We start from the raw sequence: 22,495 nt of genomic DNA on the forward strand, positions 1-22,495 counted from the left end.
AAATAGCAAAATTAATTTGCTTCTTGAGAGGCCAAGACAAGTTTGTTTAGTACCAAAAAGTGAAAGCTCATTATAGATTGCTCATCTGTAACCCAAATGCATTAACACTGACAAGTCTAACAGATGCTGGGAAACAAGATGTGCATTTTGCAGTTGAGTACCTGATAATTGCTATTATGATCCAGCTCATCCTTCATTGAGTTACTCCTTGAAGCAGTGGCAGCTGCAGTTTGTTCCAGCCATGCCTGCAAGTTGTTAAAGCACTTGCAGAACTCATCTGTGCTCTCACCAGCGCAGCCAATACACTTTAGAAGATCATCCTTTTTATCACTCACATAAGCCTGAAGTTTTTGCAGGTCGACAGAAAGAGTCTAAAGGGTTGAAAGAAAGACAACACGAGTGAAAATGGTCTCTGGTCCAAGGACTCTTGCCTGTAAAAGGCAGCAGGAATCAAACTGATAATTGCTGTTCAAAGCAACAGGCCCAAATGTGTGCAACACCAAATAGTTTGGTGGTGTTATTCCTAAGTAACACCAGCAAAACAGAGAGGAAATATGTATTTTTGTAACAGAAATCCATTGGGGTTTCTCCTTCCCTGGATGCTTTAGGACAGTTACCTCACAAAAAGCCTGCAGCATGGCTGCCTCTTTGGTGGAGAAGACTGAGGTGGTTAGTATTTCCACGTTCCTCCCTGCCAGAAGCAGCTCAAACAAATTTCTGCTCAAATTGGAAGAGACTTTCTCTGCCACATTATCCTGGGTAAAGGCAAGTCAGAAGTTTTCAGTACTTTCACCCAAGGCACAGCTAAGATTTATTCTTATACAAGATATATAAGATTCTTATATAAGGTATATAAGATAAGATTGTATAAGCTTAGAGGTTCAGTCAGCTACTAATGAAACGGAATTAATGAAATAATGAGGGACAGACCTGGATGAGACAGTTATATGCATGTAATACTCTGAGCTGTCAAGGTCAAAGCTGAGACAATGAACCTTTATGTATTGGGAGTGGCTGTGGTCTTACAGGTCTCTAACCTCAGGAATGGGCACAACATTGTCTTGCCAGTTCCAGTACTGCAGGTTTACTGAAATCATTCACAGGCTCCTTGCTTTGCACTGTTTGAGGAGTTTCACCCCCATTAGCAAATTTATGGATTCGGGTAGCAGAAGAATCATAACAGAAACTTGTAAAGTTTCCTCTCAAAGTCCTAAGCTGATTTCTAGATAATAGTCCATACTTGATGCAAAAGCTACACTATAGTTTCCAGTAATATTGTTATTGGCTATGTTTCCCAGTGCCCAAACAGTGTCTTGTGTCTAGAATCCCTGCTGCTTTCTGCAATGCTAGGACATGCTACTTTTACCTCTGCATGCACCGCATTTGCTTCTTGGCTTAGGTCTCCCAGCTGGACAGTGTGAGTTTTCAGTTCTTCCACAGCTGAGGTTTCTGCATCAGCAAACGTGCCTTGGGGGGTGATGTTCATCTTTGCCGGAATCTAACATTTGGAAAAAGAACATTGTAATTAGGCAAACAGCTCAATTGGAGACAGGGCTGTGGGCAACTAGATAACACTCCCCTCAAAATGTGTTAAAATGAGAGTTTCAAGGCATTAATATAAAGCACCTGGATAGCAGGGTTCCTTTTTTACTGGCAAAAATTAGTTGGGTAGGCTATGCCCTGATGAGAGACTGACTGTAGCTCGTGTTACGGCAGCCCTGCTGCCTCACTGCAGTGTAAGTCTTGCCTGAAAAAGACCTGACATTCATCCTTTGACATGACTGCTGTTCTCCCATTTAATGCAGTCATTTCAGAGAACAGGAAACCTAGTCATTCTAATCTAATGTGAACAAAACTATTAATAACAGAAATTACAGTCTTGTCCAAGTAAAATTCTGCACTCTGTTCAGAATATACACATCGCGTGCGCTTGTTGCAGTCCAAACTCTGCTTTTGATATGTGAGAAAGAGAGAACATAATGGTGAAGGACAGAACAAAATTTAAGCCAGAGGTTTGTTTTGACCAAAATGATCTCATCTGCAAGAGCTAAGACTTAACCCACATCCATGAAAATCAGCTGGGAGCTTGCTCGCTAACTCTCTTAGTTGTCTTCAAAGAATTAAGCAAATAGCACCTAGTCTGAATGTTAACTGCAAGGATTCACTTATGTGCTCCCAAACTATGCTTAGTAGTCACTACTTCAGAGACTTCATTTATCTCAAAGTAAAATGAAAAAACAGTCATGAAATCGCAGTAACAATTTCCTCTGGAGAACACTTGCACGCATTTCAGTTATCTGATAAAGCAACATGAGACGATGATGCAGGAAGATACACTAATTGCTATCTTTACCACAACTGCCTGCAGAAAGAGTGTTTTACCAAATTTAAACGGACCGGAGGTTCCACGAGCTGGCAGAGAGGAGATTTCATCTCTGATGACAGGTCTTGTTGGAAATGTTGCCATTTATTATCTGCTTGGTCCTTTGGAGCGAAGGTGGGATCAGGCTGCTTGCTCTTTGGATCAGATTCTCCATTGCTGTATTGCAAAAACAGCAATGCGAAAACACTGTTAGAATAGCAAATACTGAAGCAGAATACGCAAAATTAGATTTGTAAGACTTCTTAAGTCTTACAAGATCAGTGTCTATTGCTCCTGCCTCAAAACAAAATTGAAAACAAGTGCATGAAACCTTCCCCTGAAACACTCTAGGGGCATGCTCTGAAATGACAGTACGGGGAGCATAATCCTGTAGGGGGTCTTGGCTCCGTGCTGGAAGGTGCACGATCCCAACGCCCCCTTTTCAAAGTTGCTGCCTTTAAATCTGTCTGCGTATCTCCATGCATTTGTACAGCAATGGCTGTGAACATAGATACCCAACTTGCCTCCAGATGCGCCTGCTTTATTTTATGGCAGGTGTCAGTCCTGTCTGATACCAAGACTGACTCTAGAGTCAGCCCAGTAACAAGGAGGTCATCAGCGAAATGAGACTCCATTTCTCTAGACTGTTGATGGCAGAAATCTCCCAGCTTCTGCAGTTTTTCTTCTAAAGGCACACATCCCTGCACAGAACCAATAGTGCCACTGCAAAGTTTGAGCAGATTTAGGCACTTTTACATCACTGAATCTGGTAACCAATTCTGTTATTTTGTACCTTGATTCTAATTTCTGAGTTACGCTGTCCTCAACCTGTTGCTGCATTTTTTCCGTGCACGACTCAATTAAGTCAATGAGGCTTTTCTGCCCAGCTGCTTCCAGATCCTGTACACAGAGAACAGTGTGAACAATTGAATGAGTGATGTGCACTTTATTAATCTGAAATTATAACTGTGCTTTTCCAATCACATTTTTCATGCATTCATTTAGCAAAGAAAACAACAATACATCTATCAGAATAAAATGCAGTTTATGTGTAAACATGAGTTTACCAGACAAACAGGTTTCTGAAAATGTGTATTTTTATGGAATATATTTCTGCCTGAGCTAAAGTTTCAAAGCAAAAACCGTCGATCAGAAACAAATTATGCACTTACAGAAATTTAAAGGCCAGTGACCACCATCCTTGTACAAAGAAAAAGGCAAAGGAAAATGGGGATTTGCTCAAATATGAGGCTGAGTTCCACTCGTTAAAAGGAGAGTGTTGATTTAAAAGTGAGTGATTTTAGCAGCTTAGGCTGGATCATTTTCTCTAATTCTTTTCTAATAATATGACAAGAACAAAAGCTAATTTTCAGTTAGCAAAACAGATCTAGTTTTCAGAGCACAATATGACAGGATTTTTTTCACTGTGTTAACAACCTTAGAGTCATTGTGAGTTAGCCCATGGGAAAATGTTCACAAGGCTTTACTTCAAATTAATCTTCAAAAGCAATGTCAATATATAGATTCAGATTTCGTAATACATCAGTGCTTCAAAAACAGGAGATTGGAAGGATGGGTGATGCCATCTGAACCACTGGGATACAAGGCAAGTGTCAGGGTTACATCAGTTACAGGGATGTGCAATTTATGCTTATAAATTTGCTCATGCATGGAGTTTCTACCTGCCTGTGTTCACAGAGATGCTTCAACAGGAGCCTTTACCAGAGCTAATTCTCTCCGGGGCCACGAAAGTTCCCTTTTAGATGGGGGGAGCACCACAAAGACTGTGGCTGCTCTGGCATCAGGTGTGCTCCTCTGGCCCCTTGCACAACAGAGCAGGAATTAGCTCTGAAGATGGGAGTTACTGTCTGACCCACTGGAAACTCAGCAAAGAGTGTACAGCTGTGGTACAGGACAGCTGGCAGTCACTGCCCTTGCTATTTACACATTCTTCAAAGAGAAAGCTACAGCTTAAAGTCGTCTCTGCTGTGATACTGTCACAGACAAACATCATGGCATTTTGAAGGCGTTAAAAAAACAAAACAAAACCAAGCCAAAACAAAACCCCCAATCCTTTTTCTTTACTCTTCACAAAAACTTGACCTGTCATTGAGCACTTAAAGCAGAAAAGATGTTGTTCATAGACTCCTTAAAAATCCACTACTTGGTACAAACTACAAATAATTATACAGCACTGTAGAGTAATAGCAAGGCTGACATTTCTGATTGACTTTTCTCCCTTCCTTGCTTAACATGATGAGCTCTAACTGTTCTTCTGCAACCACAGCACATTAAAGCACTATGACTCTCTCACTCTTGCTCTGCATAGTATTCATATGCTTTACCTGGTCTTCATCGTATGTGTCTTGAAGCATCCTCTGGACTTCTTCCAAATTGGATTTCACTTCCTTCAGCTTCAAGGAGAGTGACTCAGTCTCTTGTTGGTAGTCTGGACTATCTCCACAACCTCCCATTAAAGACAGGACCTTTTGTTCAATATCTGATAACCTCACCTAGAAGGGACAGCAGTCAATTATTCATTCTTAGAAGTACAATACTCCTTTCCTGATAACATTTTGAAGTCAAAGCTCATGCTTCCCCTGTCTAAAAAGAATGGAAAAATGCAGGCAAAAAGAGAAATAGCTGCAAATCCCCTAGATCTCCTCCAATATAGCCTCTTCTTATTCTAAACAATTGAATAGATTTTATACAGAATTAGTCTTAAAACTGTTTCAAACAACAGCCTTTGCAGGAAGTTATGTTAATGCAGACACGGAGTAACAAAAGAGAAGAGCAGAAATGATACACGTGGATACAACCAAGACAACAACACACCTCAATACGGGAGAAGGAGGCAGCGCAAGCGCAGACTGATCACATCACCCTTTGGGAGGAATGATGCTGAATTACCAAACCATAGGAACGTTTACACATATCAGCCAGGCCATTAAGAACTGTTGGGATCTGTTTTCTGACTCAGGCTGCTGTGAATCAAAGTGCATCACTGCATTACTCTAAACTCACCTTTTTAAGATGAGTGTGGAGACAGGTACCATGGCTCAACTACAAAGTGATCAACTGCAATAAATTAACTGCTTTACATCATACATCCATATCTAGAGCCTGTTTCTGCTTTGGTACTATGTGTATTTTTCTGTGTAGATCTTGACCAGGTTAGAAAAAGCTGCCCTTCCCAAATTCACATCTTAACATTGAGCCAAATTGCTAAATGCTGACAGGAATTCAGCAGTGCTTACAGCTGCCTGAAGCCTACATGCTTTTGCTGGTTGGAATTGCCCTCTTGAAGCCTGTGCTGACACTAACCCTGAATGGGATCCACACACAGCCAGCTACTTCGGTGCGTTCCAGATCTGAATTCCCACAGAGTTCAGCACCCGAGCACTTGGCTGAATCATAGCCTAAACTCAGAGGCACTTCTTGGTATGGACTCAGTTCCTATTAAAAAAATCCCCACCCAACAACAACAAAACAGCTGGAAATGTCTCCTAGTAATTTAACATGGGGACATTTTGGTATTGGCTCCTTTATGGCGAGTGAAGTTTGTGGCTTTAGGTATTAAGACTCACTGCTTGAAGCAAACTAGTACACCAGACTGGCACTGCAGGGAACTTCAAAGTGACGTGCCCACACATTTTCTTTTAACCTGCACACCAGAGAAAAAAGCTGCGTGCCAGGACTCCCACTCATCCAAGCCCCTCATGCCAGTCCTGTTTTCCTCTACCCGTTTTCACGCACAGGTACCACCCACTGCCTCCGCTGCCATCCAAGGCTGCCCTAGCACTACTGCAGTAGGTCTAAATATTGCCACTGCTCACAAAGGGCAGGGGAAAAGCCCCTTTCTACCTATGCTGGCAGCTTTTCACAAAAAGTATACAAGAAGAATTTACCAGCTTGGAAGCTACCTTCTACCAGTCTTTTATATCACTCCAGCAAAAACAGAAATTGAAAATGTCAAAAGAAAAAAATAATTTCTTTTTTCTACCTGATTTATCATGATTGCAAAAAATGAAAAATTGCCTTTTAATAGAGGATTCAAACTATACTAAGCCATATTTCTGAAAATAATCCGAAGAAAACCAGAGCTTTAAAAATACTCAAGAATTCTACCTAAATGCCCCGGATGCATAAAGTTCCCAACTCTGTTTTAACTAAGCCCTTCCAAAGCCACACCTGACACCAAAGCCAAGCGGTTACCTGTTTTTGGCAAAGTGTGATGAAGTCAATTAAGCGGGGAGAAGAGAAGCAGTAAGCATAGCTCTTCTGCAGACACATGCTCCAGGGAAGGGGTGACTTTGTTTGGATGGCAGCAGCGAACTGACTGCTCCGACTTACCTGGCAATCAGCAAGCTGCTGTTCCACCATGTGCTGCATTTTGGGGGTCTGAGGGTCTGACCTCAGGGACACTTTGGTTTGATCTAGCCATTGATCCATCTCAGCAACCTGGGCCTGGCACACCTGCAGGATCACTTCCGGCTCAAGCCCGCTGTGAGCTACAGCCTTCCCGGCATGGGCAGGACGCGGCTTGTTGCTCTGAAGCAAACCACATGAAAGAAACGTGGTTATCGGTCTGGATTTTCACACACACACAGCCACCGTGTTTGCCAGATTATTTTTTAATTCATTTTTATTTAAAAAAAAAAAGAAGAAGAAGAAAAGAAAAAGAAAGAAACTCAGCAGCCAAGTGATCCCTCATCTGGTGTAACAGGTTTCCAAGCAGCAATTTGCATTGACACAGGTATACCCGAGCCTACAGGAAGCGGGATGACTCACCATCAGCCAGGTCTCCCTGGGGAGAAGTGTTTTTCTCTAGGAGTTAGATGTAAAAGCATTGCAGTTTAGAGACACAAAGCAAACTGTTGGGCAACACTCAAAAGCTACCTGTGTTCAGCTGCAACAGTCAAATACACTTTATTTGGCTCCAGGTGACACAGAAAAAAAAAAAAGGTGTATTTTCAAGTATGTTTTGTGCAGTTCTTATTTGCTCTCCCTTAAGAAGCAATATTGCACACTTCTGCTCCAACAGCTCCGTATCTTTCCTGTGCTGAGGACTCTGGAGCTGGATGCAGTACTCCAGCTGGGGTCTCGTCAGCGCAGAGCAGAGGGGCAACATCCCCTCCCTCAGCCTGCTGGCCACGCTGCTTTTGATGCGGCCCAGGACACGGCTGGCTTTCTGGGCTGTGAGCGCACATGGCCGGCTCACGTCCAGCTTTTCACTCGCCAGCACCCCCAAGTCCTTCTCCGCAGGGCTGCTCTCCATCCCTTCGTGCCCCAGCCTGTATTGATACTGGGGGCTGCCCTGACCCAGGTGCAGGACCTTATTGAATCTCATGAGGTTCACACGGGCCCACTTCCCAACCTCATCCAGGACCCTCTGGATGGTATCCCGTCCCCCAGGCATGTCACCTGCACCGCTCAGCTTGGTCTTGTCTGCAAACTCGCTGAGGCTGCGCTTGATCCCACTTGTTGTGTTCGAGAAGCCTTAAAGGGCAGCACCCACTCAACCTACAGTGGTCTTGGCCCAAGACCAAGACAATGCTTGTAACATTGATATACAGAAACAAACAATTGCAGCTATCATATTGGGACACTATGGAGAACAGAACACAATGCCAGCAAAATCATAGCTGACTGCATCTTAGATGCTGATCTTCTCATGTACAAAGACAAGCTCTTCCAAAAATCATCCTCCAACAAAAGGCACATTTTACAGCCTTTCCAGGAAGTAGGTGAAACAAATTGCTGCTATCAAGTGTGCCTTTCTATCTTTGGGATTTTTGTCAGACTAACAAGAATTAATATAGAATCATTTAGGTTGGAAAAGACCCTTAAGGTCATTGAGTACAACCAATATTGTGCCACAGGAAAACAGATTTTAAATGGCAAGATTTAGTGTAATATGGAAGATGGAGGATCTGAATAAGGACATCATGACCTGCACTTCTGCAGTTCTTCTGCTTTGCAGACTTCAGCAATACTTAGGATTTGCGCAGTTCTTTTCCACAAAGATGTGTTCCCATTGCCATGGAGATAAACCTGACTGTGTTACCTGAACTATGCTCTCCAACAAGGTACCAGAAGACCAGGAGACTGCACTGTCTTCCTCGTGCCTTTCATCTTCTCTTCCTGAAGGCCAAAAGCTTGCATCTTTCTCTGCAGCTGTACTGTAAGAGTCAGTCTAAAGAGAACGATATTGTCTCAACATTGCTAACAGAGACCTGGAGATGGAATGTGGTCCTCACAGACACTGAGACCCAGAGACCTTGGGAAGGAGGACTGCACGGTACGAGGAGTACTATGCTGCTCCCTGCTACCCAGCACTGGAAGGAACAACTACAATAAGGCCGCATAACAGCTGTCTAGAAGATGGATCACAATCATTGTCGTGACAATGAACCAGAAAACATAAACTTCAGGTTAACTTTCTACATTATAATATCATTATAATACAAAAACACACCTCCTGGTTTGAAGCCGCCTGCCTCTAAGGCAAACCACGCCTGGGGCACTCCTCTTTGGACACGCTGGTAACCGGTAACCCTGGTAACCGGTAACCCTGCCAACCGTGCTAGAGAAGGCAGAGACTGGCAACAATCCATGGACCAGAGGAGCAGCAAGGTGTGTTGCTTGGCATAAATAATGGCTCCTTAGCAACCCAACTTCGGAAATCTTCCCCACCAAGGATCACGAGGATCGGAAGGACCGGTGGGACGCTGCCTGGACCTGGGACCATAGGGACGCCTTGCACCTGTGGTGGTAGCTATAATCCTCCTTCCTTTTCTTTTTTTTCTTTATCTCTTCTTCACTTTCTGTCTTTCTACCTATTGCATGCTGCTTTACGGGCAAACAATAAAATTGTGCTGTTTGACTGAAGCATAACCCTTGGCGTGGTCACCTTGATTTTTTGTGCTTTGAGATCATAGTAAATGAACCACCATGAGTCCGCTGAGTGGACCGTGACATGTACTTCCCTTTGAAAGCAGTAACAGCTCAGCATTAGCTTGTGAGCAGGAAGCTCAGATATTCCTTCAGGCAATGTAAATTACTGCAAAACCTTTAAGTAACACTTTGATATATTTCTGCCTCGTTTAGCTATCTTTATTGTCTTTTCTAAATCCCACCTCTTCCCTTGCTCTATAGCTTCGCTGCAAGGGGAATGGCAACTGGATGAAACCGATAGATTGCTCTAGAAACCTCAGAGTATCCTCATTGTTTTCACACTATTAAAAAAAATTTAAAAACCCCAAACATCAAGAAACAACCTTTCTCCTGTCCTGGACCCTAAAATGTCATGTATACCAAGAACACTGCACCAGTGAAGGTGCAGAACCAGAAGCTTGAAACTGAACTGCTTGGATCAGACCAGTAAGACACAGGTCTATCCAAGCTGTCTGGACTTCTTTGCATGGTCTAGCCATGGAGTTTCATCCTTGCCTGGCCTAAGGCAACCCCTCCAATACTCTATCACCTCTTTGCCACATTCCCTTTTGATTCTTGTTGCAAGGATGTAGCAAAAAGACTAAATAATATTCATAGCCAGGACTTCAGAGAAATGGAGATTCTTCAAAACCTGGTTGAGGCCACAGTCCCTCCCAGGAGATGCAGATGACAACAGCTGCTCACTACCAGCCGGCTGTGAACTGCTCTACAAGTGGGTAGCCAAGCTATAAGCTCACCAGCACTTCTGCACATTTCTGATTTCATTCGAATATATCTCATTTAGTCCCTAAGGTGCAGGAAAGTGTGCAGAAGGTTTTATGGGTTTAATTTTTTTCTTTTTCCAAAAAGCTATAAAGCTAATTTCATCTGAAACTTCACTCCCAGCTTTGCTCCTCTGCAGTTCACCTGGAGTCTGAAAGGGCAACCCAGATTCAGAGCAACCTGTTGAGCAGCATCTCCTGTTCTCCCGGAAATCTCTCCTGTTTTAACTTCATTCCCAATAGTCAGATCATGCCATTTTTTTCTTAACACTTTCATAAAGAGGTATTACTGCATAAGTAATCCCATCAAAAGCAGGATCACACATTACAGAATGAGGTGCTGTGTGATATTGGTATCATAATATCAGTAGGTTGGCCTGAGTGCAATTTCTTAGTATCCTGGAGCAATAACAGATATTTTAATTTGTTCTGAAGTATTTCAGATTTATACATTTTTCATAATTTGTCCTGTACCAAAATCTTGTATCTTACATGTATAGCTGTATATGTAAAATATATACTGAACTCACCTTGCTGTGGACAGAACAGTCTTCTGATTCTTCGTCTAAGGAAGGTAGAAGAGACATCACGCCTCTTTTTTTCAACTACAAAAATACACACAAAGAAACAACCCAGTTATTCATGACAAGAACAGTAACATCCTTTTCTCTTTTGCCTGTAAGCCACAAGAAAGTTACCACTTGGAGTCCACTTTTGGAGAAGCACTGAAAATCTGCCACCCTGCATTTAAGTAATTGAAAGCTGCAGGTACTAGGCACCACTGAAAATCAGGACTTGTCTCTATGCTGTAATGTTTCAACATTGCAGCTATAATTGGGACAAATTTCATTTTGCTTCATGAAAACAATTTACCAAAAATCCCAGAACAACTGACTATCAACAAAACTACATATTGAGCATTTTGCTGTTGATTGCTTGGTGCAATCTTCATGTTGGATCTGCTCATGCTAAAAAATAAACAGAGGCACACCTCTCCCGCCTCCTCCTAGACATGCATCACACTTAGTCCTTCTGGGACCATTCAGAAGCACAAAGGGGAGGAGAAATATTGATTCACAGCTGCAAGGGTGCTCCCCTCTCACATGCCACTCCTCCTGGAGGAAAAAGGGTTATTTACCTTCCCGCTTTGGCTCTCAGGTAAGTGATCACAACGTGGTGCTCCACTTACCTGCTGACCAGGAACATCAGACCCCATCAAGTCACTTTGTGCTAATACAGAGGCTGTGGGTTCATTGTCTGATTCAGACACTTCTTGCTGTAAGCGCTGGTGAAGCTCAGACATTGAATTCTTCATCCCAGTAAGGATATCTTCCTTTCTTTGGCACAACTTTATGATTTCTTCTTTTACAGCTTCCATTTCTCCCTAAGGAGCAACAACATCTGTAAGCATCCATTTTTCTTACTTAACCAAACAGTAATGTAACAGATGATACTAATGATGCATCTTACTGGGACTGGGGCTATTTCTCCTTTTTCCTTTTTCAGGGCATTGGGACAGTTCCCCATTGTCACTGCAAGAGATGTCCAAAGACATGCAAAACAGCAACAACAGATTCAGCTCAGGACAGCACTTGCTGCCTGTAACGCAGAAGTTGGTAGTCTGGAAGGAAATGCGAAAGGCTGGATAACTAATTCTAACTAGGTCCTGCATAGCCATGGGAATACAAGTTTCCTTCAGGACAGAGGGAATGCAGCTGGGTTACATTACTCTGTGTGTCAGCACAGGTCATGTTACCTGTAACTACCTTCTCTGGGAACCTGACAGAAAACACTTGGGATAGCCTTGATGGGTGCAGACAGCAATAAGGGTAGCCCAGGGCTGAATCTTTGCTGAAGTTGGCCTAAGAGAAGGAAACAAGCCATTCGGTGGGCTCTAGTGACATGGCTAGGGGCAAAACTACCCCACATATTTGAATGAGATATTGGGAACAATGGTCCCCAACAAAGTACAAGGAAAATATATGATGTTCTGTGGGGATTATACAATGAACCAAGTAACTCTGTACTAACAAATAACAAGTAACTTTGTACTAACAAAACTAATAAATCAGTCTTGATCGCCTCCTGGGCCATGGCTATTACTCTAGCCAGTGTTTTGCCCTTAGAGCTTTCTGCTAGAGCCTTTTCTTACCACCCAGTCTCCAGGTGAGCACAGAAAGCACAACAAATAAGAATAAGGCAGGGCAAGGAATAAAATTACCTACGCCCTGCGTTCCTGGAAGTGCTAAAGCTCTTTGAAGCATTGTTGCTTGCTCAGAAAACTGAAACTTGGGGCTAAATATCCCATTGCACACTGGGCTCAGTCCATCAGAGCAAGCTTTGATGCTAGGCTTGAAATAAGAACCACACTGATTCCTTATCATGCTCTACCATGAAAAATGCTATGCAAGTAATAATCTGTGACAGATGAAAACAGGAAGACTGCTGGTTCTGTCTCAGCTACAGCTTCTTCTCTTAATAACACTGGTGCAGCTGCATGACAGGGAAGGTGGAAGCAGATACCCCAGCAAATTTTCAAAGGGCATGGAAACTCTGCCCAGAAAAGGATGTTGTTTTCCTTTTGTACACTCAAAAACTCAAAATAAAAATCTTCCAAAGGTAGAGGCAAGAAAATGTCATTGGAACCAAGAAACAGCCATTCATGGTAATTTGGCAGCTTTTAATAAATGTGCACCAAGAACAGTATTTCTATTCATTGCAAGAGGAGACTTTACAGCACGTGTTTACCAGCTACTGTTTTGCAAACTTAATTAGCCAAAAACTTCCTCAGACAGCAAATTTGTATTAGCATCACTTTTTCACCTGAAGTCCCTCAATAAGATAGGCAATTCCATTGCCCACTTCTATTCATGAAACACTACAATTATGAAACACGTTTTCTTTTAAAACAAGAGCTATTCAACAGTAAGTCCTATGCTCAAAGACAAAAAAAAGCAAGAATCAGGAAATTAGTCATGCTTAGTACTAGCATCAAGTCTCCAACATCCAACCACCTGAAAGCAGAGCAGCTATGTACTTAGGAGCCTACCGAGTTATTATAGTTCTTAGGCAAGTATAATGTATGTATAATAACTTTATCGTGACTGACTGCAAACAGCCAAGCATTTCAGAGGCACTTTATAAACAGTTATTACACTTAATTAGTCATTTCCTGACTTCTGCAGTGCTGTCCTTAAAATACATCTTATTTTAGCATTGAATAATCAACTCATCCACTGCAGAAAGCCCCTGACTGTAGAAAGAAAAGCAACACACGTTTATCTGTTGATGAAAACACAGTGTGGCAGTGAGGACAAGGAAAGGAGTGTCAAGAATCTAAGCCTAACCAGAAACACCAAGAGCACCAATGCATGGTCAGTGATCAGAAATGGTCTCAGTTCTCTCCTTATGCACTATCCCAAGCTGCTACCTCAGCAACATCAGGAGGATGCTGCACACAGGCAAGCTATCAGTGCTACATATTCTTTCACCAAAACAGCCATCATGAAAATAGCTATATTTTCCTTATAAGTTGATATAGATACAAATGACACATCAAAATCAGTAAGGAGTAAGTAACAAAAGACAAACCCATCCTGCAAACTAATATTAGTTGTAGCATCTCTTGGTATACATCAATTTATAGTCACACTATGACATTCAGTTGCCTGCTTGACTGTGGCAGGGAGGGGAAGAACACTGGTCTTTCTCAGTGCTCTGCATTGTCATGATTAGCGTTAGTCAGGACAAGTAACACACATGGAGAGAAAACAACGAAACCCACCTCTGGACAATGAGTCTTTTGAGCCAGTGGCTGGTCTTCATGTGATATTTCAACCAAGTGGTTCTTTAAGAATTGTTTCAACTTTTCAATTTCTTGCTCACATTCTTCTATTTTCATTACAGCTTCCTGTGAAATAGTAAATAGTAATCCTCATAAATAATTTGGAATTAAGCAGTACAGAAACAAACTAGTCAGTAATGCAACAAACTTGTACTGAGGAGTACTGGAGCCTCCTTTGCATCTGTAGTTACATGTAAAAGAAACTGTGTTTGTTCTGCCAACTTTGCACAACCCTATCGTTACTAAGTTTATTATTCATTTGCTAAAGACAAACAAACCGCTTTATCCATAAGGCAAAGTATGACGGTGTATTCTGCCTAGGAGACATCTTTGCTTACTCCAGAATACAGATACAAATTTGGCTATAAAATGCAAATGGAGCATATTTAACACATTCACTACAATGTAGAACAGGTTTGGGGGAAAAAAAGCAGAGAAATTACAGGGTTTCATATCAAGTTAGAAAGCCTACCTGTTTTTTATTGGTGCTCACGCCTTTACTGCCAGCTAATTCTGCACTGACCAAAAATGAACTGTGCAGTACACCAGGCAGACACTGCAGCTCAGAGGATAAGCCAACCGCAGTATCTGACAATTTGAATATTTCCTATAAGAATGATAAATATTCCCACTTCGGGTGAGCCTCCTCTTCTTACATGGCTTACAGGAAAACATATTATATATTATAAACAGCCAAATTCACTTCTACTCATTTGACAGTGACAGGAAAATCTCCTCAACCCACATGCTTTACTGTTCGTACAGAAATCGGCATCTCCCCACAAACACTGCTCTTGTTTGTCAGCCACAGCCTGTCACAATGTCTCAGGTAATTAGGAATTTGTTACATCTACAAATCAGAATATTTTGTGAAAACATTTAATTTGCAGAACATTTGGTGGCTCTGTGTTTTCTGACCCATGGGCTGAGAACCAAAGAATATCCAAGGACTGACTGTTCCTCAGGTGTCTGCAAATGGTAATGAAGAAAATGCGGCCTATTGTCAACAGGCTTGAACTTACTCTGCTGATGGCAGCACCTGAACAGCCCAACATGTCAAAAAATCTCTCTGCCAAGTCTGCACAGACTCTGCCTTTCAGAGCAAAGAGTCTCTCCTGCTATGAGCAGTAGTAACAGTGTTGTTCCTTCAGTCAGTTCTTCACAGGAGCACTCCCTCTCAATAAAATGCAAACTAGTAAGGTTCTAAATGTCTGGGTTTTTTTTTCACTTACGGGTTTTAAAAGGAAGAAAAATCTATTTTCCCAACTTTAAAAAAAAAAAAAAGAAAAAAAAAGCCAAACTGGAGAGGAAGATATTTAATTTCGGCCTATAATCTTAACATCATAGCTAAAGAATCAGAGAAGGAAAAAAAAAAAATAGAGTAGGTCTTCTCCTGCTCAGTTTTAATGAGAAACTAAAAGCCCTTCTAAAAGGGAGATTCTCTTACCCATACCTTCACTTCCATGCAAATAGGACTGCCTAGTGATAGGTAAAATTTCCTTGACTAAGTAAAGAACATGAATATTTTGTTCTCCAAAATGGAGACACTCCATCACAGGCCAGTGAATATAGCCACTTGCCTGAAGATAACTCATCTGTTCCCTGCCTTCCACTGAAGGGCAAAAAAATCTTTTTGTATCCTTTTCCTAATGCAACTTAAATTATGCCATATATGTGGGGTTGAAACTCTTCCTAGAAGTGTTGCTTCTCTTTTGAGTTATTTCCTGCTTAATATCTGCTCTTTACTTTTCGTGTTGTGTTGATAGTAGAAGACCTACACCCATGGAAAAGGCCCACCTGCCCAGAGTGTACACGCAGGCAGGCACTGTATTTGTTATGGAAGAGGTTACTAAAAATGAGCATAGTACATCATCTGGTATGCAAATACTGCCACTCTCCAGCACAGAAAACCAGTAGAAGCAGCTGTGGCTTCCAGCTCCTCTTCCTGATGACATTTAGGTAACGATAGGTGTGGTGCTTGACAGGGCATAATAAAAAAGAGGGCAACTTCCAACACAGATCTAAGTCACCTAAAATCCTGCCCCAAAGCATTTACACTACTTCTTACAGGTTTTCTTTCTGTTATACTTTTCAGCTGTTACACTGCAACTTAATTATACAACAGTTACTAGTGCAATGTCCTATTGCATCACTGATAGGAAAATATGGGCAACTGCATCCAAACACTAACATTTCAAAACTAATCCTCAGGACAAAAATAACTATGTATATACTTGTACAGGAAGACTGCCTTTCATTTGCTGTCCTCTTTATCAGGATACTTACTACCTTTTTACGGCAGCACTCAAAATGCCGTCCTTTATTAACTTTATCCTTTGTTGTGTCTCAGCTGGTGCTAAACTTCTATTGTAGTACTGCTGCTTTCAACTCATTCAACAGGACTGAAAAAACCTTTTTTTTGCACAGTTTGACATCCTAGCTGCCAAGAACTACAATTTTTCCCATCTGTTTTCTCACAAAGAAATTTCACTCAGCTACAGATTGTTAGATGCCTACAAAATAAAGGCAAATCTTGAGCAAAAAAAGGTTACAGCTCCCTTTCAAAAGGGAGAAAAATCTAGATCTTGACCTAATGCTCCACATAAACCAGTTAGAATTCTTATGATAACACTTCATAATTGCAAAACATCCTGTTTCTGATGGGTTTTGAAAATTCTCGAGTATTTAATCTGGTAAATCTCTGAAAAAGTTACATTTTACCACATCCATTTTTCCGACATAAGAAACTGTACAGACTTACAAAAAAAAGATCATAGGGATCATATGGATCTCACTTAGTCATTGCTTTTTGGAAAACTCCAAGCATGCATTAGTCGTGTAGCATGTCTGAGTTTTCTCTTGGTGTGGTACTCAATCTCACAAACTGAAAATCAAAGATGGACACTCACATTTTAGTTGCGACTTGTGTCTGCCTGGCCTCTGGAATGCCCAGTAAAAAGTTAGATGTTCTAAAGCATTCTACTTTACTGTAATAGGTTTGGAAAACCAAATCAGCAAAGATACTGTATCATTTTTCTAGGCGCTGCTATCATCCTGCTGAGAAATGGATGGGTCACATGAGAATTTTCCCATCTCTGCTGACACGGAAACATGCATAACTGAACTCCAGATTGCTCCCCGAATTAAAACCTTCCTGAGCTGATACAACCACATCACTCAGTGAAGTGTTGCACAGATACTACTTCAGGTCTGGAGCCAGCATAGCTGTTTCATAAACCTTCCTGCCCACGAGTTAATGCTCACTGACTCACCAGCACTGCCTTCTTGTACAGCCGTGTGTCAGACCGGTGCTGTTGCATCCCTTCTGTTTCCAAACGTAGCCTAGCAAAAGCACCTCCAAGCCCCCTGTCGCACAATCACTTATGCAGACACATTTGTACATGGGACCTTCTGAGGGCAGGAGTTCACCTGCCTCAACACAATGAATTAACCAAGTGACAGTGGTAGAAAATGCTCACTTCCCTGGCTTACTGATCTGGGGACATCATCTTTAGCAAAACACTTTCTGCTGTCAGCAATTTCTATCTGTTGGCTGTCAACAAGAACTGACACGTTCAAGGTAAGTTTAAGCACTTGAACGTTGCAGATGTGAATGCCTGCATATAACACTGGACCTCAATTATCAGTTGTGGGTCATAACACACTTGGGCCTTCATTTCTTCTACAATATGCTAAAACACAGTCAGCTGTGACTGAACTGTGAAACTGAAATGAATTGCAAGACTATCCAGTGTGCTTGTTGTAGTATCAAATTACACAGAAAAAAACACCCAGAACAAAAAAATCCCCAAACCACAACATAGAAGACACAGCAGGTGTATTATATACCTGTAAAAATTTTGATCACTAGACAATATTGTTATTATAAAATAAAGGCGGTTTCGGTGACAGAAAAAAAAAGGAAAAAGAAATTAAATCAATTACCTCCAATAGGTCACTTTGTTCCTTAGTAATCTTTTCTAATTTCTTCAATTCTCTCAAGAGTTGTCTTGCTGTTTGGAAGACTGAGAAAGGTTGCATTTTCACCCCTGGTAGCTGAAGTGATTCTTTGTAGGACTGTATATGAGCAATGGTCTTTTGCATGGGACCAATACGGTCAAGTATAACCTATTAGGATACAGGACAGATGATGGATGTGATTCCGAGCTGGAAAAATCAACACTGAAAATTTATATTACTGTCATGATGTGCAAAAGTTCTGTTTGGTGAGTTTCCCATTTAAGAAGGAAGAATATTTTAGTCTTGGAATAAATAAGTGAAAACGCATGCTGAGGTTGTCAAAAGCAAGACAGAGATATAACTTACATTTACCGTTCTGCTTTTTCTGCATATACATACATAAGGTTTGCACAACAAAAAAAGATCACATTCAGATTAGTTACTATTTACTAAACATGTAATTTCAAAGTAGTGCATCTTTGGCAGTGAAGACAGTTAAAACACTGGTGCAAACCTTTGATACCACTCTAGCCATTCTGGTTTTTCTTTCTCATGCTGCAAACCAGCTGTGAAATGTCCTACGCTAAACCTCGCTATTTTATAATGGTCTTACAAACAGCCTTATCAACATAGCTGAGATGATGAACTGGGATGGAAGCCAGGAGAAACCTCTGAAGATGGCTTTCCTGTCAAAGACATTTCATATCAGAACATCCCAAGTGGATGCACAGTTTACAAGCACCTTTATCAGTTCTGGATGAACAGAAATGTGCAGTTTCATACCACAATACACATTTTATGGAAGACTTGGCGATCAATCAACTTAGGCAAGACACAATGGCAATAGCAACTCACAACTTCTAGGCTCTAAAGAAATATGAAATCCTACTGAGGTCTCATTCAGCTGGGAACTCCAGAAGAAAAAAATATAAATACAAAGCACCTCTGGGCCTTTTAATTACTAATATTTTTGTTAAATTCCCTTTCAATGTCATTTCAAAGGTTCCAACCTTTGATGTCATTTCAAAGATGTCATTTCAAAAGGTTCCAACTGGAATAGAGGTGTTTATTCTCTCATTCATAAGCAGGCTGTATAAGGATTTTTTTGTTATTAGCATACTATCCAAGCTTCAATTTAAAATAAGGAAGTAGGTGAATGTTATTTTCCAGAAGAAATATTACCTTAGGTTTTCCATATAGTGTAGCCATTACAAAATTGTTCTTTGTATAACAAAGCTATGAGGTATGATGACATTTTTATCCCTCCCCTGAAACTGAAGCCACACTTTTTGCATTTAAGTCAGCTAATGAGGTGGACTGCACGTGGTACGAAAGAGAAGATACCATACTACTTTGCTTTACTTCACTCAAGGAGAGAAAGTAAACCATCTGGCCAAGGTATCTTTGCAGTGAAGTCCCTGCATGACGAAATGGTTTTATGGTAAGTCACTCCAGCCCATGTTTCCAGAAATACCTACTAAATTTTGCCTCCTTTAGGGAAAAACAGGGCCTGATCTTCAGACTTTCAAATTACTTAATGTCTGATGCTAACAGACGGTTGGGCAATCCCTTCAAGAAGCATACTCATGGTTTGAACAAAACCATTCTGCTTTAGTAGGGTTTACATTGAGCAGTTGTCCTGGACCTTGCAAACTGGATTGCTTTCAAATGAAGCTAAAGCAGAAGACACTCTCCAGAAGAGTCTCTGAAGACATCCAGCCACTAACGGATGTCTGTTCTACGGGATCAGTCCAAAGTAAGCCCCCACAAGGCACATGCAACTATCGGGTCCTCTGCACCAACTGTTTTGCCCTACCAGTATGCTCCTCTTGGATGACACTACTTGCTACTGTAGAAATATGGAACAGAAACTATGGCTGAAATAATACTTTCACTCTTTGACCTGAGGGTTAGAATTTGTGTGATACTAACATTTCAGTCACATACCAAAAACTTGTTCAGGGAGTCTGCACTCACAAAACAGCCTTATGCTTCTGAAAGCATATTTATGCTAACTTATGCTTAAAGATATGGGGGGGGAGAAAAACTATACAGGGATTTTCACGGACCTGTCCATGTTGAAGTTGGTCTTTAGGAGAAAACTCTAACAGATCTTCTGATGACAGGATTGTCTTCATTTTGGCAATTTCCTTCTCAAACACTTTCACGTGAGATTCAATGGCATCCAATTCCTAGATTTTTGGGAACAAAGAGAGTATTTGCAGATAGTACAAATGCCAAAGCCAGCTTGCATTTCTGCCTTCTGCTTACATCTAAAAAGAAACACTAAAACACAAGTGCAGCACATGCAGGATATGTGAATGGATGTGACCTGTCAAAAGGCTAGTTATTATAATTCCATATCATCATAACTTCTGGAGGAATTAAGTATCTAAAGTTACCTGGTCTATTTTAAACCTTCAATACAGAAAAGTCACATTATAAATCACCAGTAGTGATAAGACATTTCTCCAGTGGTGACTGTTGTCAGCATAGGAAACTAATTACTCTGTTGTGGCTTCCTATACGAAGACTATTATGTGAGTTGGAAAGCGGATCCACACACAGTACAGCTGCTTCTGAACTCTCACGGAGACAAGAGTCATAGAATAAATTAGGTTGGAAGGGACTTCAGGAGGTCTCTGGTGCCTGTCAGAGCAGGTCATTTGGGGCCTGATCCTGGTGAGATTTGGGTATCTCCTGGGATGGCAATTTTAACACCACTTTGGGGCCTTGATCCAGTGTTTGATCAATCTCACTGAAAAAAAAAAATCTTCCTAATAGGTAGGTGAAATTTCCTTTGTTATAATTTGGGTCTGTTACTGCTCATCTTTTCTCCGCACACCCCAAGAAGAGTCTGGCTGTATCCTGTCTATAGTCTCCCACTATGTAGCAGTAGACAGCAGTAATACCTGGCCCACCCCCACCCCCCACCTCCCCCCCTAACTGTCTCTTCTCCAGGCTGAACTGACCCAGGTTTCCCAGCCTTTCCTCCTACATCCTGTGCTACAGTCCCTTGACCACCTTGGTGACCTTTCTGGACTCTCTCCATGTATGTTTATGTCTTTCTTACACTGGGAAACCTAAAACTGGTCACAGCACTCACATATGATCTCACAGGTGCCAAAAAGAAAGATCACTCCCGTGGACCTCCTGGGTACACTCTTGCTCAGGCAGTCCAGGATGCTGCCGGCCTTCTTGTTGCAAGGCCATGCTCCTTTGTTATGATCAACTTGTCTACCAGGACCACCAGCCCTTTTGGCAGAGCTGCTTTCCAGCTGGTTGCCCCCCTGCCTACACTGGTATTTGGACATATTCCCTCCTGGGTGCAGAACTTTGCATTCACCTCTGTTGAACTTCATGAGGTTTCTGTCAGTCCATTTCTTCAGCCTGTCCAGGTGCCTCTTAATAGGAGCCCTACCCTCCAGCAAGATAAGCCCTTCTAATTTGCCAGTCAACAAGCCCTGCATTTCTCCTCCTAAACAAGGAGTTTCACCAATACTCCTGAACCTTACAGCTTAATTAGATACAAAACACCTTCCTGATTGTTGGTTTTCAAACAATTAATTTCCTCACATAGCACACCTACTAAAACCAGCACACTCTTTTCTATGCTGGCAATATAATCTGTATTTCATAGCTTATGATGAAGCTCTGATAAAAGGCACTTACAGATCACCCAAACTTACATCAGCCACATGCTGGATCTGCGGAAGAATCTCAGCTATCTCATGCTGTAAAGTTGCTACTTGATCATTTATTTCATTTAACTGCTGCATTATGCTGTCTGTTTCAAAGACCGGCGTTAGCTCTTCCAGCTCCAAGTAAACACTGTGTAGAAGTTTTTGCTTTTGCTCCGAGTCTTCCAAAGCCATCTGGAGACAAAATAAGAGCTTAGTTTCATCCATCAATGGTGAATATGAAACTTTCACAGGTTAGGACCAGAAGGAATCAGTTTTAATTCCCTGTATGTCACTGACCGCTGCATATACTCCCAAAAGCTTAGTTCAGACTAAAACACTTCTAAGGGAACCGAACTGCTGCATCCTGCAGGCAGAAAATGGAGAGACTGCTGCCATATTTTTAAGGCAATCAATTAGATAAAATAAGCCTACATGAGCATCACAAAAGGCATGAAGAGAAAGACTTCAAACTCAGAGAGAGGTTCCACACCAAAAAAATGAAAGCATCAGATCCTGGGGAAGATTTCTCTCCAGCTCCTGTGCCATAGTCAGGCTAATCCCAAGTAGATGAACAAGACATATCAGCCAGAGACATGAAAAGGTTTTCTGCACACCAGCCTGCAGACAGCAGATGTAACAAAGTGCTCCAGAAAATACCTGGCCAGTTGCGTGTGATGGGAAGATTCTTCCCATCTCCTGCAGCTAACTGGATGAGCTTTTGGGTTAATTACAGTGAAACATCTTCACGAAGAACAGTAAGGGCTGCAAGAAACGCATGTGATTCACTTGTCTCTGTAGTGTATGAAGGAAAGGACCAAATGCATGTCTCAACTCTAATGCAAGCCTTGGGTGCATTTCCAGATCCACTAGTTTCCCAGCCCACAACACATAAAACAATCCAAATCACAAATGGAGAAGACTATAAGAT

The 22,495-nt window shown here is 41.6% G+C and overlaps 1 protein-coding gene across 4 annotated transcripts in view; it reads right to left on the reverse strand.

Moving 5' to 3' along the window:
- The window catches only part of SYNE2 (spectrin repeat containing nuclear envelope protein 2), a 185,542-nt gene that overhangs the window by 70,415 nt on the left and 92,632 nt on the right, over nt 1–22,495 (reverse strand). For 2 of the 4 annotated variants that reach the window (XM_040599608.1, XM_040599610.1), the window contains exons 59-71: nt 21,574–21,759; nt 19,954–20,076; nt 17,870–18,052; nt 13,865–13,990; nt 11,270–11,464; nt 10,611–10,685; nt 8,430–8,558; nt 6,716–6,913; nt 4,708–4,875; nt 3,156–3,262; nt 2,383–2,539; nt 1,367–1,498; nt 162–371 (exon numbers count right to left, since the gene is read on the reverse strand). In XM_040599608.1, the coding sequence (XP_040455542.1) occupies nt 162–371; nt 1,367–1,498; nt 2,383–2,539; nt 3,156–3,262; nt 4,708–4,875; nt 6,716–6,913; nt 8,430–8,558; nt 10,611–10,685; nt 11,270–11,464; nt 13,865–13,990; nt 17,870–18,052; nt 19,954–20,076; nt 21,574–21,759 (1,989 nt within the window). The remainder of the gene's footprint in view (nt 1–161; nt 372–1,366; nt 1,499–2,382; nt 2,540–3,155; nt 3,263–4,707; nt 4,876–6,715; nt 6,914–8,429; nt 8,559–10,610; nt 10,686–11,269; nt 11,465–13,864; nt 13,991–17,869; nt 18,053–19,953; nt 20,077–21,573; nt 21,760–22,495) is intronic. The other 2 variants (XM_040599609.1, XM_040599612.1) reach the window with 2 other exon arrangements.

This window comes from Falco naumanni, chromosome 7 (assembly GCF_017639655.2).
Source record: "Falco naumanni isolate bFalNau1 chromosome 7, bFalNau1.pat, whole genome shotgun sequence".
Taxonomy (NCBI): Eukaryota; Metazoa; Chordata; class Aves; order Falconiformes; family Falconidae; genus Falco; species Falco naumanni.